Below are 23,634 nucleotides of genomic sequence, written 5' to 3'. Positions count from 1 at the left end.
AAAAAAGACACATGTCCATCAAGTTCAACCAAGGGAAGGGAAAAGGGAAGGAAAAATTTCTACACATAGGAGCTAATATTTTTTTGTTCTAGGAAATTATCTAACCCTTTTTTAAAGCCATCTACTGTCCCTGCTGTGACCAGCTCCTGCGGTAGGCTATTCCATAAATTCACCGTTCTTACTGTAAAGAAGCCTTGTCGCCTCTGCAGCTTGAACCTTTTTTTCTCCAGACGGAGGGAGTGCCCCCTTGTTTTTTGAGCGGGTTTTACAAGGAACAGGATATCACCATATTTTTTGTATGTGCCATTAATATATTTATATAAGTTAATCATGTCCCCCCTTAGTCGTCTTTTTTCAAGGCTAAATAGGTTTAATTCTTTCAATCTTTCCTCATAACTTAAATTCTCCATGCCCCTTATTAGCTTCGTTGCTCTTCTTTGTATTTTTTCCAACTCCAGGGCATCCTTTCTATGAACTGGAGCCCAGAACTGAACTGCATATTCTAGATGAGGCCTCACTAATGCTTTGTAAAGTGGCATTATTACATCCCTGTCCCGCGAGTCCATGCCTCTTTTAATACACGACAATATCCTGCTGGCCTTTGAAGCAGCTGATTGACACTGCATGCTGTTATTGAGTTTATGATTTACAAGTACACCCAGATCCTTCTCAACAAGTGAATCCGCCAGTGTAGCGCCCCCTAGGACATATGATGCATGCAGGTTGTTGGTACCCAGATGCATAACTTTACATTTATCTACATTAAACTTCATTTGCCAAGTGGACGCCCAAACACTTAGTTTGTTTAAATCTGCCTGTAATTCATGAACATCTTCCATAGTCTGAACTATATTACATAGCTTGGTGTCATCTGCAAAAATAGAAATAGTGCTATTAATCCCTTCCTCTATATCATTAATAAATAAGTTGAATAATAGTGGTCCCAGCACTGAACCCTGGGGTACACCACTTATAACCGGTGACCATTCAGAGAAGGAATCATTGACCACAACTCTCTGGATACGGTCCTTGAGCCAATTCTCAATCCAATTACAAACTATATTTTCTAAACCTATAGTGACCATCTGTAGTGACGGGCAGGCACCGGAGTGGCCGCAGGCTGGTAGTATTAGGCTGGGGAAGGCAAAAAACAGTGGTCCCTGCCACCCTGGTAATGCTGCCTGCTGCTGCTGTGTTGCATCTGGCTGGTTATGAAAATTGGGGGGGACCCCACATCGTTCTTTCCAATTATTTTTTATTTTTTTTAAAATGACGTGGGGTCCCCCCCATTTTTCATAACCAGCCAGATACAATAAAGCAGCAGCAGCCTAGCATCACCAGGGTAGGAAGGGCCACTGTTTTTGGCATTTCCCCTCCTGATACTACCAGCCTGCGGCCACCCCAGTGGCCGACCATCACTACAGATGGTCAGGTACTGGATCGTACCCGGCTCTTCCCAGCACCCCTGGTGGCGGTGGGTACCGGGGTAATAAAGGGGGTTAGTGTTCGCCTCTGCACCGGCTAACACTAAGCCCCGCCTTAGCAATGGATGCTGTCAATCAGCCGGCGGCCATTACTAAGACGGTAGTAATATAGTTTAAAAACAAACACAAAGACATAGAAAAAATATTTTATTGAAATAAAACACACAACCCTCATTAACCATTTTATTGATAATAAGAAAAAAGCCGTCATCGAAGTCGTCCTGGAATCCGCCATAGTCCAACGACCGAACCTGTAAGAAAACACACAAAAAATGATTAGTGACACATGTGTTAGGCTTAGATACAGGGCCCATGTGTGATACTGTCTGTGGGACCCTGTATCTAAGCCTACCACAGCGTAGGCTTAGATACAGGGTCCAGCAGACCGTAATCTTATACAGTATAAGATTACTGTGTGCTGGGGCCCTGTATCTAAACCTACAGTGTGGTATGCTTAGATACAGGGCCCAGCAGACAGGATCACACATGGGCCATGTATCTAAGCCTACCATGTGATTGGCTTAGATACAGGGCCCAGCAGACAGGATCACGCATGGGCCATATATCTAAGCCTACAGTGTGGTAGGCTTATATACAGGGCCCACCAGACAGGATCACACATGGGCCATGTATCTAAGCCTACCATGTGATTGACTTAGATACAGGGCCCAGCAGACAGGATCACACATGGGCCATGTATCTAAGCCTACCATGTGATTGGCTTAGATACAGGGCCCAGCAGACAGGATCACACAATCTGTGATCCTGTCTCATGGGCCCCCTAAGCCTGATACATCGTAGGCTTAGGGGTTGTGCAGTCCCTAAACATTGATGGCCTATCCACAGGATAGGCCATCAATAGCTGATGTGTCTCCCGGGACCCGCAAATCAGCTGTTTTGAAGGGGCCGCAGCACTCATACAAGAGCTGCTTCCCCTTCATTTTACTACTCGCCCACACTGTGAATCGCCGACACCGATTCACAGTGTGACCGGAATGAAGTGACAGGAATGAAGGGGAGCAGCTCTCGTACGAGTGCTGCGGCCCCTTCAAAACAGCTGATTGGCGGGTCCCGGGAGTCGGACCCCGCCAGTCAGGGCTAACCTTACCTTCCTCTTCGGCCACGGCGGGAGTTCTGTCGTCTCGCTGCTGTGTGCGGCGCATAGCGCTATGACATCATGCGCTGCGCACAGCGCTTGACGTCAGGACCTCCGCTGCCATCCGGAACCAGGAAGGTAAGTAAAGTATGTTACTATAGTAACAGGGGCCCGCGGCCCGAGTTACTATAGTAACTTTTTATTGATGTGGTGCGGGGGGCCGTGGGCCCCCTGGCTTCGGGGCCCGGTCGCAATTGCGACCGCTGCGACCCCTATAACTACGCCAGTGGGCCTAGGTGAGAACAATTTTTTTGTTTTATTTGTTTGGGGGGGGCACTGTCTACAAGGGGGAAGGGAGGGGCTGTTTAACACGGTTTGCAGAGGTGGGGAGGCTGTATGGCACTATCTACAAAGGGCAGGTGGGGGGGTTGTATGGCAGAATCTACAGGGGGCTGTAAGGCGCAATCTACAGGGGGCACTATATATAAGGGGGGCGGTGTGTGGCACCTAGAGGAGTAGAGGGGGGACATTATACTGTGTGTGGGTCACTAAGGGGATATTATACTGTGTAGGGGCTATAGGGGACATTATACTGTGTGGGGGCACTAAAAAGGACATTATACATTTTATAGGGCATTTTTTTATGATCGGGGTGGGCGCCAAAATAAAATTTTGCACAGGGCACCATCTATCCTAAGCCCGCCCCTGACTGTGTTTGATCTGTGGTGTTACATAAGACTGTAGGTAACATATACTACATTATCTGTACTCTGTATATATGTGCCTGTGTGGGTATATATGGGATTGTGTGTATATGTGTTTCTGTGCATGTTTATATATATATATATATATATATATATATATATATATATATATTTGCCTGTATGTCTATATGTGTGCCTTTATGTATTTGTATATGTTCCAGTATATGTGTATATACTAGTTCTTTCTCAATGAATTAGAATATCATCAAAAAGTGAATTTCAGTAATTCAAATCATAAAGTGAAACTCATATTATATAGATTCATTAGACACAGAGTAATCTATTTCCAGCTTTTTTTTTCTTTTAATGTTGATGATTATGTCTAACAGTTAATGAAAACCCCAAATTGTGTCTCAGAAAATGTGATTATATCAATTTAAAAAATTATTTTTAATACCGAAATGTAGGCAAACTGAAAAGAATGTACAGTATATGCACTCAATACTTGGTCGGGGCCCCTTTTGTATGAATTACTGCATTAATGCGGCGTGGCATGGGGGCGATCAGCCTGTGGCACTGCGGAGGTGTTATAGAAGCCTAGGTTGCTTTGATAGCGGCCTTCAGCTCGTCTGCATTGTTGGGTCTGGTGTCTCATCTTCCTCTTGACAATACTTCATAGATTCTCTATGGTGTTTAGGTCAGGCGAGTTTGCTGGCCAATCAAGCACAGTGATACCAGAGGCGTAGTTAGGTTCTCCAGCACCCGGGGCAAAGATTCAGTTTGGCACCACCCAACCTCTTTCCCGACAGCTCCTTCCCCCTCGACATGTTTGTTTTCTCTACCAATCAATGAAGTCATTTCTTTTATGTAACTCGAGCATAAAAACATTTGTACATTTTACAAGCAATATAGTTCTATACACACCAGAACCAAGCTCTTTACATATATGCAGCACCAGAACAAAGCGCATTACATATATACAGCACCAAGCTCATTACATATATACAGTGCCAGAACAAAGCTTATATATATATATATATATATATATATATACATATACACAGCACCAGAACCAAGCTCAGTACATGAATACAACACCAGAAGAAAGCTCAGTACAAATACATTTCCGTACAGAGATCATTTGCAAAGTCAGGTTAGCAGCTTCCAGTATGACCTGAATAATGGTAAGCATATACTGGGAGTTGCTTATACCCCAAAAAAAATAAAATAGTACCCTCCATCACCTGTAAAGATCATACAGTAATAATTAGGCTTCGTTCTCACCTGCGTCGGGGTTCTGTTCATGGGTTCTGTCAGACCTTTCCGTCAGGGGAACCCACGAACGGAAAACAAACGGAAACCATAGCTTTCCGTTACCCTTTCAATGGTAACGCTTCCGTTGCTAATGGTTTCTGTTTGTCTCCGTTTCACAAGGTTTCCGTTTTATTGGAGATATCAATAGAGTAGTCGAATGTGTTCCACCTGTAATCTATCACCAGTTGCGTAACTACCGCCGTAGCAGCAGTAGCGGCTGCTACGGGGCCCGCGGCATGAGGGGGCCCGTGTTGCCCGCCGGCACGGGCCCCCACCATGGCCGGAGGCTCCGCTAGCAGCCGCTATGGCTGCTACAGCGGGACGCCACTGAACACTACGGCAGAGCAGGGAGGTATCTCCCCGCTCTGCCATTAACTGGTTCCCGACCGCTGGCTGTATTTTTACGGCCAGCGGTCAGGGTCCTTAAAACCCGAGCCATAGACTTTCTACGGCTCGGGTTTTAACTTGCTGCCCGAGCGATCGGGCAGCTGAATGTCGGGTCTCCGGCTGTCAGTGACTGCCGGGGACCCTGAGGAGAGGATAGAAGCAGCTTTCGCTGCTTCTGTCTTCTCTGATCACTTGTACACAGCGCTGAATGTGCGCTGTGTACAGGAATAGAGACAGCAGCAGCGCCGCTGTCTCTATTCCTCCCGGTGATCATGTGACTGGTCACATGATCGCCGGGTGCCGTTAGTGGCAGGCTGCTGCTGGGTCTTACTAGACCCAGCACAGCCCTATTAGTGACAATCGTCATTATGAGAGGGCTGATTTCCCCTGTAACTGGGGCTGCTGTACAGCTCCAGTTACAGGGGAAAAACATGGTGTAAAAGAAAGAAAAAATATATATAAAGTTCCCCAAAGGTCTTTTTTGACCTTTGGGGGACAGAGCATAGTAATAAAAAAATAATAAAGTAAAGTGCAAAAAAAATAAAATAATAAATACACATAAAATAGCCACCCCCAAAAAAACTGTTCCCCCCCGCCAATCATTGTAACGCTAGTGCTGACCCAATTACCCTAATATAGACATGTAATATATTAACATTTACGGTAGACAATGACGATCACAAATAAAAGGTCTATTTTAGGGTAAAACGATGTTATTACCCAAAAAAAATAGCTGAAACGTAAAAAAGCTTATTTTTTTACTATTATTTTCAAACTTTATGAATAAAAATTCTAAAATAGCAAAAAAGGTGTGTATAAAAACGATAAAAAATGAAACCTGCATTGTCTACGGAAAAACCGTCGCAAAAATCACGTAGTTAGCCCAACAAATAAAAAAGTTATAGCCACGTGCTAAAAATGGCTAAACGGTTTCTGGTCCTGAAGGCGCAAAATAGAGCAAAAGACATGTATCCCCTCTCCACAGGACATGTATCCCCCCCCCCCTCTCCACAGGACATGTATCCCCCCCCCTCTCCACAGGACATGTATCCCCTCTCCACAGGACATGTATCCCCCCCCCTACACAGGACATGTATCCCCTCTCCACAGGATCTCCACAGGACATGTATCCCCTCTCCACAGGATAGCCACAGGATAGGGGATACATGTGTGATCGCTGGCAGGGATAGGGAGAACGGGGGACTGAAAGTCCCCTGAAGTTCTCCATCACAAACCTCAGACTTCCGGGGTCTGTGTCGGCAGCTCCGTAGAAATGAATGGAGCGCCGGTCGTGCTTCTGCGCATGCGTGACCAGCGCTCCTTTCATTTTTATTGAGCTGCGCAGACGCCGGAAGTCAGAGGTTTGTCATGGAGAAGTTCAGGGGACTTTCAGTCCCCCGTTCTCCCTATCGCTGCCAGCGATCACACATGTATCCCCTATCCTGTGGAGATCCTGTGGAGAGGGGATACATGTATTTTGTAGGACACACTATAGGTCGCATTTGGGGGGGGCGCTGTATGGCGTTCCCTACAGGGGGTGCTGTATGGCGTTCCCTACAGGGGGGGTGGTTGTATGGCGTTTCCTACAGGGGGGAGCTGTATGGCGTTCCCTACAGGGGGGAGCTGTATGGCGTTCCCTACAGGGGGGGGGCTGTATGGCGTTCCCTACAGGTGGGGGCTGTATGGCGTTCTTTACAGGGGGGGGCTGTATGGCGTTCCCTACAGGGGGGGTGGTTGTATGGCGTTCCCTACAGGGGGGAGCTGTATGGCGTTCCCTACAGGGGGCGCTGTATGGTGTTCCCTACAGGGGGGGGCTGTATGGCGTTCTCTACAGGGGGGGGCTGTATGGCGTTCTCTACAGGGGGGGGGCTGTATGGCGTTTTCTACAGGGGGGGGCTGTATGGCGTTCTCTACAGGGGGGGCTGTATGGCGTTCTCTGCAGGGGGGCTGTATGGCGTTATCTACAGGGGGGCTGTATGGCGTTCTCTACAGGGGATGTATGGCGCTATCTACAGAGGGGGGGCTGTATGGCGTTATCTACAGGGGGGGATGTAAAAAAGGCACTATCTACAAGGGGGGGGGTTGTGTGACACCCAGGGGAGGGGGGGCCCCAGTCAAAAGTTTGCTATGGGGCCCAGTCTTTCCTAGTTACGCCCCTGTCTATCACATCTAATTTAGATTTGATGTATTACAGGTGGATCCAGCGTGTCAGAGACACAGGACCCGCTGACACTGAACCCATCAGTCCCACAGACCTGACAAGTTCAGAGCAGCTGTATCTCAAAAAGTAAAAAGATTTTTTAATAAAACCTAATTATAAAGTTGCACAAAACACACTGACTGACATTTAAAAAAAATAATCCCTTTCAAAGGTGTACATAACATTCAATGCAAACAATCAGATCGTAACAACCATTGTCCAGTAAAACACGCAGCACATGCAGTTTTACCAAAAGTCGGTGCAGTTTTTAAATGAATGTTAATGTCTGAAAAAACTCCATGGACATTAACAATTATTTGAAAACTGCGCTGACTCGTGGGAATGCAGCGGCTACTATATGTATATACTGTGCGGGTATGTTCACACAGGGCAGATACGCTGTGTAAAAGCACTGCCCTGTGGTGCAGTTTTTCGGCCAGGAATGGCCGCTGCGGAAAACTGAGCAGAAAAAAAAAAATAGATACTTACCATGGCGACGCTTCCCTCCTGCAGCCCTGGGATGATGTTTCATCCCATGTGACCGCTGCAGCCTGCAAAAAAAGAAAATGAATTCTAGGTAAGTATAAGATTACATTTTTTCCTGAGTTGTGTTTTTTGCAGCATTTCCTCCGCAAAAAAAAACAAAACACAACATCTGCTATTTGTTGCGAGTTTTACTTCCCCATTGAATTAAATGGGGAAAACACGAAACAAATAAGCAGCATTTATGCAAATACAATTAACATGCTGCGGATTAAAAAAACGGACCGCAGGTCAATTACTGAGCCTTTTTCCCGCTCATCGTGTGGGTGGGATTTGTTCAAATCTCATCCACTCTGTTGCTGTTGCTTGTCCACACGTAACGGAATTGCTGCGTATTTTCCATCCGGAATTGCGGACGGAAAATACGCAGCCAAATACAGTAGCAGCAAAGTGGGTGATACTTCTCAAATCCCATCCACACGAAGCGTAACATTTCTGACCACAAATTGACCTGCGGTACGTATTTTTCGTACTGCAGCATGTCAATTCCTGCTGCAGAAAGTGGACTGAATTGCTGCGTTTTTCAGAGATGTCACCATCCCCCAGCATTGTGAAAAACGCAGCAAAATCCGCACCATTTTATGCAGCAAAAAACGCAAGAAATGGTGCTGTTTTCCACAGCAGAATTTCTGCTATTTGCTGCAGAAATTTTCTGTAGTAATTCCAATACGTGTGGAGAAGCCCTTATACTGCGGATTTAGGGTTTGTCCACACATTTCTGCAGCAATTCCGTTGAAAGTCATAGGCACACATGAACATGTACACATCACACACTATAAACACACACACACCCACACACTATATATACACACACACATGTACACATCACATCACATACACATCAACACATCGCACACTATATATATATATATATATATATACACACGCGAACACATCACACACTATATATATATATATATATATATATACACACACACACACACACCACACACTATATATACACACACATGAACAAATCACACATGTACACATCACATACTATATATACACACACACACTCATACGTACGTACTATATATACACACAAATGAACACATCACACACCACGTACACTATATATACTGTGAGGGGATTAGGTAGCGGGACAGTCGTCTCCTGGGGTAGACGGGCACTCGGTATCAAACACGCCAATAAATTTCAGTCCGCACAGCAACGATGTGGTACTACTGGCCTCAGCCAGTTTTATTTACAGGTTGTACATGAATAAAAAAGAAAACACAAAAGAAAACTCTATGCCTGTCCGGCACTAACTAAACAGTAGGTACCCTAACTAACACAGTGCAGGCCTAATGCCTGGCACCATAAACCATGCAGATCATACAACTTGTTATGAATGCAGTTGGTTTGCTCTCACAAGCTCCTCTTCCAAGGCTGAGAGAGAGTGTGACTGAACTGCAGCCTTTTTAAAGGGCTATCACACCTGAGCCCTGATTAATAGCTAGACAGCCCAAGACCAGGACTGTGTGGATGGAGTGGGGACCCACCAATCTCTCCCCACACCAACAACCAGGCCCTTTTCCAGATTTTAGATAAAACCTATTGTAGAGTGAGAACCACATTCTCTGCTGAATTTATTCCCTGGTTGTTTTCTGATAGTAGAAGACAGAAATCTTGGGGAAATATAGACCCCATCCACAACCTCTCCACATGGTCTGTCACAATACACACACATGAACACATCACACACTATATATACACATGGACACATCACATACACTATATATACACACATGAACACATCACACACTATATATACAAATGTACACATCACACACTATATATACACATGTACACATCACACACTATATATATACACACACATGTACACACCACATACACTATATATACACACATGAACACATTACACACTATATATACACATGTACACATCACATACACTATATATACACATGTACACATCACATACTATATATACACACATGAACACATCACACACTATATATACACATGTACACATCACATACTATATATGCACATCACATACATTATATATACACACTTTAACACATCACACATTATATATACACACATGTACACATCACATACACTATATATACACACACACATGAACACATGACACACTATATATACACACGTACACATCACAAACTATATATACACATGAACACATCACATACACTATATATACACACACATGAACACATCACACACTATACACATGTACACATCACACACTATATATACACACGTACACATCACATACACTATATATACACACATGAACACATCACACAATATATATACACACCACATACACTATATATACACACATGTACACATCACATACGCTATATATACACATGTACACATCACATACACTATATATACACACATGTACACATCACACACTATATATACACATGTACACATCACATACACTATATATACACACATGAACACATCACACACTATATATACACATGTACACATCACATACACTATATATACACACATGAACACATCACACACTATATATACACATGTACACATCACATACACTATATATACACACACATGTACACATCACAGACACACAAATATGCACATTACATGCACACATTATACACATATAAAGTACACATTGTAAACACACATGCACTTACCTTTTATGTAGGATAATTGTGAAGGGAGTTCTGCAGCTTGATGGCCCAACACAGTGCCGCAGACAGTCTCCCCTCCCCCTCCTGACTGATAGCAGCAGCCCGAGGAGAGGTGTAAAGAGTAGGGATGGGGGCTGGAGGGGGAGATTTGTTAGCAGCACAGACTACAGCTTCTGTTACAGTCGGGTGGCAGTCCTTAGCTGCTGTGCCCTGCACCTGAGGCCAGAAGCTCACCTAGAAGGCAGGCCGCCAACACTGATCGTTGGCGCCCCCCTCTAAGTTGCGCCCGGTGCACATGATTCGCCTGCCCCCCCTAGCTACGTCCCTGGTGATACTGTGATTATTAAACCAGGTATTGGTACTTTTAGCAGTGTGGGCAGGTGCCAAGTCCTGTTGGAGAATGAAATAAGCATCTCCCTAAAGTTTGTCAGCAGAGGGAAGCATGAAGTACTCTAAAATTTCCTGGTAGACAGCTGCGTTGACTCTGGACTTGATATAACACAGTGGACCCTAGCTAACACACTAACAAGGCGGCTCATCGCATTAATAAACGACTAATCGGCACCTAAGGACCTGCCGGAAACCTGCCCAACCTCTCCAAACTAGACAAACTAAGGCAGGAAGATAGGCAGAATGAGGAAAAGAGAAACAGGACCAGTAAAATTGACTGCGTTTTTCTCAGAACAGTGTCAAAATATCAGGATCTCTCTCACACACAGCGTGGCAAGCACCGAGGAAAAGAAAGAAAGAAGTAGTCAAAGGCTCAGATTGGGTCCCTCACTCTTTATACAAATGAGCCCCTGCCTCTTCGGAATCTGACAATGCTGAAGAAAACAGCATGAAGCAAAATGCTGCAGGGATGATGACATCATGCTCCACCACAAATGTACACTACCCTACCCACAAGACATAAAACCATTTTACACCGGGCAATTATCGGGCAAACGAGCGTTCATGGAATGCTCGTTCCAGATAATTGCCTTGTGTAAACTGGGCATCGATCAGCCTGATTGCATCGTTTTAAATGCCGAAACTTTTATCGCCGTCGGAAGCATATCTCCCTGTGTAAACAATAAGATGTGCTGCCGTCATGATAAAAATTGATGGGGAAGAGCGATCGGAGTAACGACCGCTCATCCCCATACATAGCTCCTTGTGAAAGGAGCAAACGAGCGCTGATCAACGAGCTGTCTGGTTGATCGGCGCTCGTTTACACAGCCAACGTCTGACCGTGTAATAACACCTTTACTCTAAAATCGACATAAAGATTGTGGATAAGTGGTTATTACAAAGAGCTATTTCCACTGATGTAGCTTTGATCACGTGGTCAGACCATGCTCCAGTGTTCATCCAGATTTCAGAACAAGTTAACAGCACCCCTTACTCAACATGGAGTGTGAATAACTAGCACTAAATTAAGGACACAACAGAAAAAACACTTATTGAATTCTTTGATCTGAATTGCACATCGGACATGTCATCTATAACAGTTTGGTGCATTTTTCTCTAATTAGCAGCCAAAGATAAGAAAGCTATATTTTATATATATATTATGCACGATGACCCACGTCCAAAATAATAAATACATTTTTAGCTCCCTTAGCACTACCAAAATGGTCTAGTAAAATTAACGAATCCCTCAATGCTCCTCTTAGTTAAAACCAAATTCTATTAGTTATAAAACAACTTAAAAAGAAAAATAACCCGGTCTTTACAAATTAATATTTCTAAATTTTTCAGCATTTACTAACTCCTCACATATTACAAACTTTTGCAACTAATAGAAACAGGAAGCCTCCCGAAAGCGATGCTTTAAGCAATCTAAATTTCCACAGCCCAAATCAGGAAAATCTACCAACAAACCCAACAACTTCCATCCTATTTCACTACTTAATATGGACCATAATATATTCTAGATTATTAGCAAATAGATTGTTACATTTAATCCCTATTCTGATTAACAATGGTCAAGTGTGATTTGTCAGAAACAAGCAGACCTTAGACGGTACAAGAAGGATCATAGACTTGAACCATGTAGCGGAGGCGCGTCGGGCTCCTTCTCTCTTTGGATGGGGAGAAGGCGTTCGACTGGGTCCACTGGGGCTACTTACAGGAGGTATTAAACAAGTTTGGATTCACTGGCAATATATATGAAGAGCGAAGACTTTGTATACAACTCCCTCGGCACAAGTTTATACTCCTGGATTTTTATCTAAAAGCTTTATAATTACCAATGGAACTTGCCAGGGGTAACCTGCTACATGCTATAATTTTGTTCTCTCTATAGGACACTTTGCAGAATAGATTCGAATGCCCTCACTAATCACCGGAACCACAATAGAACAATGATAACAAAATTGGATTATTTGTAGACAATATAATTTTAATCCTCACCAATCCAGACAAATCCTTTCCTGCAGCTATGCAAATTATAAACAAGTTTAGCAACACTTCATATTATAAATTGAACACTACCAAATGTCAAGTAATGAATATGGGGCTAGATTATGTCTCTACAAACAAATTATTGGTTTGAGTGGGATTTCCCCTCCCTAACATACTTGGGCGTACAACTGACCTTCCTATTTGCTGAACTATTGTCAACTAATTATAAAAGAACTGAGTAAATTTAAAGGAGACTTACAAAAATATAACCTTCTTGAAGTCCGTTGGTTAGGCCGAATAGCCATGGTGAAAATGATGATTATTCCACAAATATCATATGTATTTCGTTACCTACCAACTTATATTCCAATGACACATTGAAAAGATTTACACTTCATTATATGGTCATTCATATGGAAAAATAAAGAAAACATGCAGACATTATGTTTCAACCTATTTCTAAGAAAGGATTGGGCTGTCCTTCAATTGTATTATATGGCGAGTATTTTCGATAAATTCCGTTATTTATGTATTAATTATATATCCAGACATTTGGTAATAATGAAAAATAATCTGGTTAAACTGAAACATATTCTTTTATTTATTTACTTTGCTATTTGGAACACCAAATATTACAATTCCACCCAACATTAAAGCTATTTTGGAACTTTGGAAGCTCAAAACTATACAAAAATCCTTAACTAACTTTTCAGTTTCAATTATAACCCTATCGGAGAGTGGAATCCCTGACATACAGCTGTCTTCATATAGATCATTGGGGATAACTAAAATAGGCGACTAGTTTGACAATTCTGGGCTCTTGCCATTTATGTTCCTACAAATATAATATTCCTTATAAAAGCCTATTTGAGTCCTACTACCCGGCTCGATATGCGTCGTGAAAATGAGTGCCGATCAACAAGACAGCTCGTTGATTGGAGCCCGTTTGCTCTTTTCACAAGGAGCAATAATTGGTTATGTATGGGGATGAGCGATATCTACTATGATTGTTTATCCCTATACATTTCCATCATGTCGACAGCATATTTCCCTGATTACACAAGGAGATGTGCTGCCTACCAACGATATTTAATGCTGCATAAAAGAGCAGATCAGTCGATGAACGCTCGTCTGCCCGATCATTGGCTTGTGTAATAGGGCCTTAAATGTTTTCAAATCAGACATAGCATCTCAAAATGGAAAGTACCGACAACAGCTTCTACAAAAATACTATTTAAACTTCTACACAAATCAAAGGTCCATACCAGTTATCATATGTTATTAGATTTATATCAAAATCTTCTTTACACTTTTACACATAAATGGGCAGGTGATTTAGGTCTAACAATCTAATTTACTCATTAGAAGGATTCCTTTTTAACGGTCGCTAAATACTCGAAATGTGTCAGGGCTTATTCAGACGAACGTATAATACGTCCGTGCAACGCCCGTGACTTTCATGCGCCTCGCATGGACCTATGTTAGTCAATGGGGCCGTTCAGACAGTCCGTGATCTTCACACAGCGTGTGTCCGCTGCATAAAACTCACGACATGTCCTATATATGTGCGTTTTTCGCGCATCACGCACCCATTGAAGTCAATGGGTGCGTGAAAATCACGCGCAGCATACAGAAGCACTTCCGTGTGACGCGCGTGATTCGCGCAACAGCAGTAAAATCTATGAATAAAAACAGAAAAGCACCACGTGCTTTTCTGTTTACAAACATACAGAGTGTCATAATGATGGCGGCTGCACGAAAATCACGCAGCCACGCATCATATGCTGCTGACACACGGAGCTGTTATGTACCTTTTGCGCGTGCAAAATGCCACATTTTTTGCACGCGCAAAAAGCACACGCTCGTGTGAATCCAGCCTTATAGTCCGAAAAATACGGTATATAAAGGCAAAGAAGCCAAGGTCTGAACATGAAGGACCCCTAAATATTGGTAATGGGGAGATGGTCACACGAGATCAAGACAAGGCAGAGTTACTAAATAGGTTCGTCTCAATCATCTGAAGAAATCTAGAAAATTATTATATAGATGACAACCTATAGACTGGCAAAAATCTATCAAGATGCCTCAAACGAATGCTGACATTGCCAAACAGAAAATGGTAATATGTTTCACATTTTGTGGGATTAGCATATAATATCTTCTTTATGAATAGCAATCGGAGACCTTCTGTCCTGCATTTGCAGCTATCCAAACAAGCTAACTCGAGCCCAAGCTTTACTCTCACTGGATATTGATACTTTTCCAATTATTCATAGAAATGTGATCCCGCACTAAGAGCAACTAGAATTTGGATTGCTAAAAATTCGAAAAAAAACTGTTCTTTCTTGGTGTTAAAAGAGGTTGAATGCAGTCATAGTAGACCTCAGACAGTAAGGGTATGTGCACACGATAACGACCATTACGTCTCAAATTACGGAGCTGTTTTCAGGAGAAAACAGCTCCGTAATTTCAGACGTAATTGCTCGTACTCGCATTTTGTGAGGCGTCTTTGACGGCCGTAATTTGGAGCTGTTCTTCATTGGATTCAATGAAAAACGGCTCAAATTACGTCCAAAGAAGTGTCCTGCACTTCTTTGACGAGGCAGTCATTTTACGCGTTGTCTTTTGACAGCGACGCGGAAAATAACAGGTCGTCGGCACAGTACGTCGGCAAACCCATTCAAAAGAATGGGCAGATGTTTGCCGACGTATTGGAGCCGTATTTTCAGGCGTAAATCGAGGCATAATACGCCTCGTTTACGCCTGAAAATAGGTTGTGTGAACCCAGCCTAATACATGAGTTTTCAGGGTAATAGGGGCACTTTCGATTTGCGACAAATGTATTTGGACCGAATTTGATAGCCTATTTGACCGAATCGGACCAAAAACGCTAAAAGCTACAAATCAAGCTGCTTTTTCAATGTTGCACAGGGTGAGAAATACAGTATGAAAGTAAGAATCTGAATGAATAATTGATTTTCCGTTTCGCTAGCTATTGTTAGCCTTCCCCCACCCTTAAGGTTGGGTTCACATGGTGCGTTTTTGTTGCGTTTTTAGCATGCATTATTTGTTTTGGTTAATGAACTCCCATGGTGAGACATTGGCGTTACTCTACAAAAAGACGCATGATAAAAATGCAACAAAAATACAGAATGTGAACCCAGCCTTACCGATTGTTGCATTTAGTGATATGACTTCTCACATGGCAACGCTAACAAACAAAAATCAGAACAGGATTTTTTGTTTCCAAAATCTCTCAGTAGTGCAGCCTGATGTATTGGGCCTGTAAAAGTGACTATATCTTAGTATAGAAGTTATTAAAACATGGTTTTCACCTTTTTAATGTACATTAAATGGCCAGACATTTTGTTGTTTCTCATGCTACACAATAATGCAATGTCTCATGTGTTCTCTTACAGTATAGGAGCACTTATTGGCCTGGCGATTGCAGCATTGGTTTTACTAGCATTTGTTGTCAGTGTGTGCGTACTCTGCTATTTATTTCTATACACAAAACCACAGAGGATAGAGACTGGTTTGAAACTACAAAATTCTGGATCATCATCATCACCACATAAAGGTATGTTCAATCCAGGTTCATTCAAAAACCTTTATTTTCAAAAATATTTACTAGTTTAATGAATGTTAAGCAGAAAGAGATGTCAAATATAAATTTGCTTTTATAAGCAAGTTCTGCAAAAGAAACCTCTGTTATAAGTCTCAAATAAGAAAATGTTTATCATTTGGGAATATGAAAATAAATAGTGCCCTAATGGTTTCTCTATTTAGTACTACTGTATCTACCTTAAATACATTAATCTTATAGGGGTTTACAGTTTTTCCTTTATTTCATTAGTTATAAGTGGCCCTCTTTGCTGTCTATTAACATTGCATCTGAGCCTCTGCCCGTACCGGGCACCCTCCTACCCTCAACACATACATTGCCTCCCCCCTCTCCATGTGCCCCATATGGAGCATAGCCCCATACAATAAAGAGATCTGGCACACTGGGGGAGGGCTTGGGGCCTCCACCACCTTAATGACCTAGGAAGCCTCTACCACCTTCTCTGCCCATACAGTTCTTCCGATCCACCCTACCCAGCATTCACTTGTTATGCCCCTGGCGGCGGAATTGCTGGGGTTTTTTCATTGTGCCACAATATAAAACAAATAAAAGTTCAATACATTATATGTACCCCAAATGGTGCCATTGAAAAATACAAAGAGAAACACTGTAACATACAAGCCCTTATACAGCTACAGTACGGCACCGAAAAAATGAAAAAGTTATGGCTTTCGGACTGTGAAGATAAAAAAACAATAAAAAATTGCTGCTTTGTTAAGGCCCAAACTAGGCCACATCCTTAAAGCAACATTTCGATCAAAAATGAAAAATCAGCCAGAACGTATGTGTTCCCTACTTTTACATAGTAAAGGCTTTGTGCTTTACTGTTTTTTGATGCTACTACATATTTTCTACATTGCAGCATCAAGTGGCTGCTGTCTCCATGACTCCATGAAAATGAAGTCAGCTGCATGCTAATTACATCTCCGTACATAGATATCAGTGGTCAGAAACAATGTATCATGGAGCCTGACTGACAGAAAACATTTATACATGTTAACATTAGCCAAGCACCACCATCACTGGTGTCCTGTGATATTCCGTGACTCTGTTTGGGTATATTTCCTATACTGACTTCGAAGCAGGTCAGGACAGCGCTGCTCTACTGTTATGGCAGCACAGGCTTCAGCTGCGGTCTAGTAGGGGACACCTGGGGTTCTTCGTAATGGCGCCATTCAGGTAAATTAGACTTTGGGAACTTGAATAGCTCCATAACTCTGACCAAAAACGGAATTTTTTTAGACTAAAATAAATCATTAATTTACTATAATTAATATACTATAGTAAGATATACTGTATATACACTTCCAATATATCACAGATCCAGGTGTCACTTTGTGTTTTTTGCTATCAAAAGTGTGAAAATGGTACAAAATGGCAAAAAATTCCTGCCATAAAAACACCTGCAAATGTGATAGAGCAAAAAAAAAACAAACAAAGGAATGAGTACTCACCTCTTCTTTCCCCCTGCGATCTAGCGATGATGCTCTGGTGTGCCTCCTGGCCTTTGTTTACAAGCCGTCAATATGTGACCCCTGCAGTTAATCAGAGGGCTCAGCAGTCACGTGCCATATTCCTGGCATCTTGGCTACCAGCGCTGAGAAGTGCTGCCAGGAGTACGACACATAACTGCAGAGCCCCCTGATTGGCTGTAGCGGTCACATGCTGACCACTTGTAAACAAAGACAGAAAAAAACGCCAGAGCGTCAGTGACTGGGGGAAAGAAAAGGTAAGTACCGATTCTTTTTTGTTTTATTACATTTACGGGTATTTTAAAAATGTTTGGCAGGGGGTAAGTATATGCTTTTTTAATTTAATTTACGCTTTTTTAATAATTTGAAATTAAAAAAAGCTTTTTTTTTCTCTCACCTGCGATTTTTGCGATGGAATTGCAGCATTTCCGCCGCAAAAGTTGCAACACATGCCTCTTTGTTGTGGATTTTACCTCTCCATTGATTACAATGGGAAAAACCCACAACAGAATAGGAGTGATTCTGCAGCATAAATTTACATGCTGCGGATTAAAATAAACGCACCGCAGGTCAATTTATGAACAATTTTTTGGCAGATTTTTTCCACTGTGTGTGGATGAGATTTCTTCAAATCTCATCCACACTGCTGCTACTGTATTATGCTGCAGATTTTCTGAAATGAATTCCGCTGCGGAAAATTCTCATTGTTTACACCTAGTGTGTTCCTATCCTTAGAGGCTGAAAAAAACATATAGACCTAGTCCTGATCACAGGTGATTTTTGCTACAATTGTATCCAGCCCAGGCAATCTTCTGTGAATGAAAAAGCTTGGACTCCCGACTGACCCATAGAAAACATTGTAGATTTATTGATACAGTGTAGCAAACTATTAGGACAGGACTGAGATTTGTGCTGCTGGTGTATTTAGCTCCTCAAGCATTGTGTAGACCAGTGGCGTAGCTATATCGGTCGCAACGGTCGCAACTGCGCCTGGGCCCCTAAGCCTGTGGGGCCCGTAGGGCCCCTGTTGCCACACAGCGCTGACTGGGCTGATCTCGCTTCCAGCTGAACCTGCGTCCGCAGGACGCACATTCAGTTGGGTTCTATGCTGGAGCCTTGATCCAGCATTCACTGTGCCGCTAACGGCTTGGCGCAGGCAAGCGTGATGTAGTGACGTCATCGCGCCTGTCTGCACCGAGTCACTCACAGCACAGTGCAGAGGAGGAGAATGATCCTCCACCCATCGTGGGAACGGGGATAGGTAAGTAATTGTTATTATTTTTTTATTAGGTACGTACATATGGGGGCATTATACTGGGTATGGGTGGGGGGATCATTTGGTAGCTGCTGAGGGGGCATTATACTGTATGGGACAGCTATGGAGGTATTATATTGTGTGGGGCATTATACTGTATGGGACAGCTATGGGGGGCATTATACTATATAGGGGCATTATACTGTATGGGGCAGCTATGGAGGGCACTATACTGTATGTGGCAGCTATTGGGGGCATTATATTGGGGGCATTGTATTTGGCAGCTATGGAGGGCATTATACTGTATGGGGACATTATACTGTATGGGGCAGCTATGGAGGGCATTAAACTGTGGGGGGGCAGCTATAGAGGACATTAAACCGTGGGGGGCAGCTATGGGGGCATTATACTGTGTGTGGGGGGCAACTATGGAGGGGCATTATACTGTGTGGTGGCATTATACTGTGGGGGCAGCTATGGGGGGCATTATACTGTGGGGGCATTCATGGGGTCTGTCGGCAAGGCATAGGCGTGCACAGGGGTCTGGTGGTGTTGGGGAGGGGTAGGGGGGCCCAAGCTGAATTCTTGCACCAGGCGCCATGAGACTTTAGCTATGCGGTGTAGACTGGATACAGTTGTAATATCCTCTTAGGTGTGTGAGCAGCACATACTCAGGTAGGGGTTTCAGCCTCATAAACATGACTTTTCACTGACCGCAAACAGATATTTTAAAAATGGTGATGAATTGAAACACAAATTGGGAAATTTATTAAGACTGGCGTTTCATACGCCACTATTAATTTAAGTTAAGTTGGAGTAATTTGCACCTCATGTATTATTAGACGCACGCCTCTTAATAAATAAGGCACATCTTTGGCCAACTGTGCACCAAAAATGTGAAATTTATTTGCACCATAATTTGTGCCAGTTTCAGGAGTAAATTTTAGTAAATGTGTCGAGATTTGGGTGAACAAACCCCTTCTGCTAAACTCCGCCCACAATTGTGAAAAGGAGGAAAGCAATTACTGTATTTATTTACCATTTACCTATCAATCTCATACATAATACACAATACTTTATATACATGTAATATAATTATATAACATATTCAATATATAAATATAAATAAATTACAGATTTCATATTATATTATATTATATTATATTTTGCAGGGAATTGGGAATAGACCTACATCAAGTGATTCCTCCTACTTAAATAGAAACAGCAGTACCAATTTGAACCGTTTTTTTTCTACTGAAAACCATTGACCGTTCTGCAAACTAAAAGTTAGGGATTCCTCTTCTGTTGCTTCCTACCACATATAAAAGTCAGATGGTAATAGTCCATTGTTCTCTTACAGCACTTGAAAATAATGCAATGCACTTCACACAATGCAGAACCTCTATAGTGCTTTTAGAGTTGCCATGCAACATAAGATAATGCTATCCTAAAGTGAATACATGTACAGGTAGACCAACTTATTTATAGGTTCAGAGGGTTCTGTGGAAATGTTGAACTAAAATCTTATTTCATACAAAAAATATTCTGAGATCGTGCTGCTTAGACGGATCAAAAAGCCAGAGGAAAAATTAAAAATGCATAGGAATGGGGCCCTGTCTTTGAGCTGATTTTGTGCCCTTGAGTCCTATGAGTCCCAGAGAAATCTTATTCCTGGGCCCCCCAGACCCACTCCTCCTATTGTGGGAGTTCCTGGTGCCCGCCGCGTCCCCCCCCCCCCCGTCGTACAAATCGAGCCCCAGCTTGGGCCCCTCTATGCCCATTTTTAGTGACAATTCCTATAATGTGTTGTTTTGCAAAATATATGTAGTTGTATGTTATATATGCTTTATTATACTATAGTTTATAATATAAACCCTTGCTCAATCGTTAAAATCTAAGGAAAAACACATAAATAAAAAAAATCACAAAAAGACTCACAATATCCTACATTGTACATTCCTATCAGCAAAAGTAAATGCATTTCTAATAAAAAAAATAAAGTAACCTAAACCAGAAGGAAAGATTAGAAAGATTAAACTCAATAGGAAAGAAAAAGAAAATCATAAATGTTTGCCCTTTAGAAAAAAAACAATGAATGTAAAAGGGCTTTTATAAGCTTCATGAAAACAAAAGGTTGTGTGATGTCATAAAATCCTCAGGGATGTAGTGAGAAGCCGTATGATTATTATTAACTTCTTATAACTAGATAGATAGATAGATAGATAGATAGATAGATAGATAGATAGATAGATAGATAGATAGATAGATAGATAGATAGATAGATAGATAGATAGATAGATAGATAGATAGATAGATAGATAGATAGATAAAAAGAAATTCCACAATCCAGCAGCACCAGTCAATATTTGCTCATATTAATTTATATAATAATGGAATGTCTGTGCACTAATGATTCACTTTGATGTAATTCGCATATTTTGCTGTACACATGTCCCTCGGAATTAATTTATTGGATCAATGGACAGTATCGTATTTGGACTTTTGTCTGCTTTGTTGACGTGCAGACTTGTTGCTAATGGTTACCTATAGGAATGGCCCTTCTTTTCTAGTTGTTATACGTCATCTAGTTAGATATAGATAGATAGATAGATGATAGATAGATAGATAGATAGATAGAGAGAGAGAGAGAGAGAGAGAGAGAGAGAGAGATAGATAGATAGATAGATAGATAGATAGATAGATAGATAGATAGATAGATAGATAGATAGATAGATAGATAGATAGATAGATATTAGAGTTTAAGGTCTTGACATGGATTCTAAATTCCACAGATTTCAATCCGATCGAGCATCTATGGGTAGTGCTGGAAAAACAGGTCCAAATCATGGAGGCCCCACCTCGCAACTTACAGGACTTAAACGATGTGCTGTTAACGTCTTGGTGCCAGATACCACATGATAACTTCAGAGGTCTTATGGAGTCTATGCCTTGACAGGTCAGAGCTGTTTTGGCAACACGAGGGGGACCTACACAATAATAGGCAGGTGGTTTTAATATTATGACTGCATTGTGTACATATAAACCATGTAGCTATAGAGGGTGCAGAGGTTGTAGTAACATCTGGGCCCTGATGTCGCAGAGGCCTGAAGACTGCTCTGTCATATAAAAGTACAGGAGAACTATGAATGGACAGCGTAGAGGTGTGATGCTGTATCACTAGATAGATCAATAGACTGTGGGTATACCCGTACATTCTACCTTTTTAAGTATATTTTCAAGAATCTGTCCAAAAATTTCATGTACTGATATGCTCCACTATGTACTATTAAAATGGCATGGGTTGACAGAAAGTTGCCTGGGCACCTAGGAAAATAAGGGTTATGGGCCCCTTATTACCCATGTGAGTCATGATATACTTTTTTTAATTTGACTTTATTTGAAAACACCATGAGGAAACGGAGTGGTGAACGAGCCAGTCAGGATCAGGATGTAGTGGAGTATACAAACGCAGAGCACGGAGCAGGAAGCAAGCCAGGGGCAGAGCGAAGCAGGATAAGCGGGAACTGAAGCAAGGCAGAAGCACGGCAGAAGCAGGCTGGAGCAAGGCAGCAGTGGGGCCAGGAATCCAAGAAGAATAACAAGCAATGAGGAAGAGAAAACGGCAGGTATAAATGGACAGGGGGCGGAGCTAACTCCGACTGACCAGGCCGCGATAGGCTCTCCCACTCCTGAGCCTGCCACCCTGATTGGTGGGAGCCGGTGTCAGTCTAAGAGGTCTGGCCTCAGGTGTCGACTGATTAATCCTGGGAGTATCCACAGACGTAGTGCCTGGCAGATCCTTTACAGTACTCCCCCTTTTATGAGGGGCCACCGGACCCTTACTAAGAGGACCCGGTTTAGTGGGGAAGAGAAGGTGGAACCTCCTGACCAATACCCCAGCGTGAACATCTCGAGCAGGTACCCAAGTCCTCTCCTCCGGCCCGTATCCTCTCCAATGGACCAGGTACTGGAGGGAGCCCTGGATCATCCTACTGTCCACAATCTTGGCCACCTCGAATTCCACCCCCTCAGGGGTGAGAACGGGAACAGGAGGTTTCCTCGAGGGGGACCAGGACGGGGAGCAGCGTTTAAGGAGGGAGGCATGAAAGACGTCGTGTATGCGAAAGGATGGGGGCAGCTCCGGACGGAAGGATACAGGGATGAGGACTTCAATGACCTTATAAGGCCCAATAAATCGGGGAGCAAACTTCCTGGACGGGACCTTAAGGCGCAATTTCCTAGACGACAACCACACCAGATCCCCGACGACAAACCGGGGGTTAGCAGAACGTCTTCTATCAGCCTGAATCTTTTGTACGCTCTGGGACGCCTCTAGGTTCTTCTGAACCTGGGCCCAGACTGTGCACAGTTCCCGATGAACGTCCTCTACCTCGGGATTATTGGAACAACCAGGAGAAACGGAGGAGAACCTTGGATTAAACCCGAAATTACAGAAAAACGGGGAGACCCCTGACGAGTTACTGACCCGGTTATTCAGGGAAAATT

At 42.7% G+C, this 23,634-nt stretch overlaps 1 protein-coding gene across 2 annotated transcripts in view; it reads left to right on the top strand.

The window, feature by feature from the left end:
- The window catches only part of SHISAL2B (shisa like 2B), a 198,015-nt gene that overhangs the window by 133,614 nt on the left and 40,767 nt on the right, over positions 1-23,634 (top strand). For both annotated transcript variants that reach the window (XM_075854897.1, XM_075854898.1), the window contains exon 2: positions 16,196-16,356. In XM_075854897.1, coding sequence (XP_075711012.1) covers positions 16,196-16,356 — 161 coding nt within the window. The remainder of the gene's footprint in view (positions 1-16,195; positions 16,357-23,634) is intronic.

Source organism: Rhinoderma darwinii, chromosome 1 (assembly GCF_050947455.1).
Source record: "Rhinoderma darwinii isolate aRhiDar2 chromosome 1, aRhiDar2.hap1, whole genome shotgun sequence".
Taxonomy (NCBI): Eukaryota; Metazoa; Chordata; class Amphibia; order Anura; family Rhinodermatidae; genus Rhinoderma; species Rhinoderma darwinii.
This window is presented reverse-complemented; position numbering and strand designations above follow the sequence as displayed.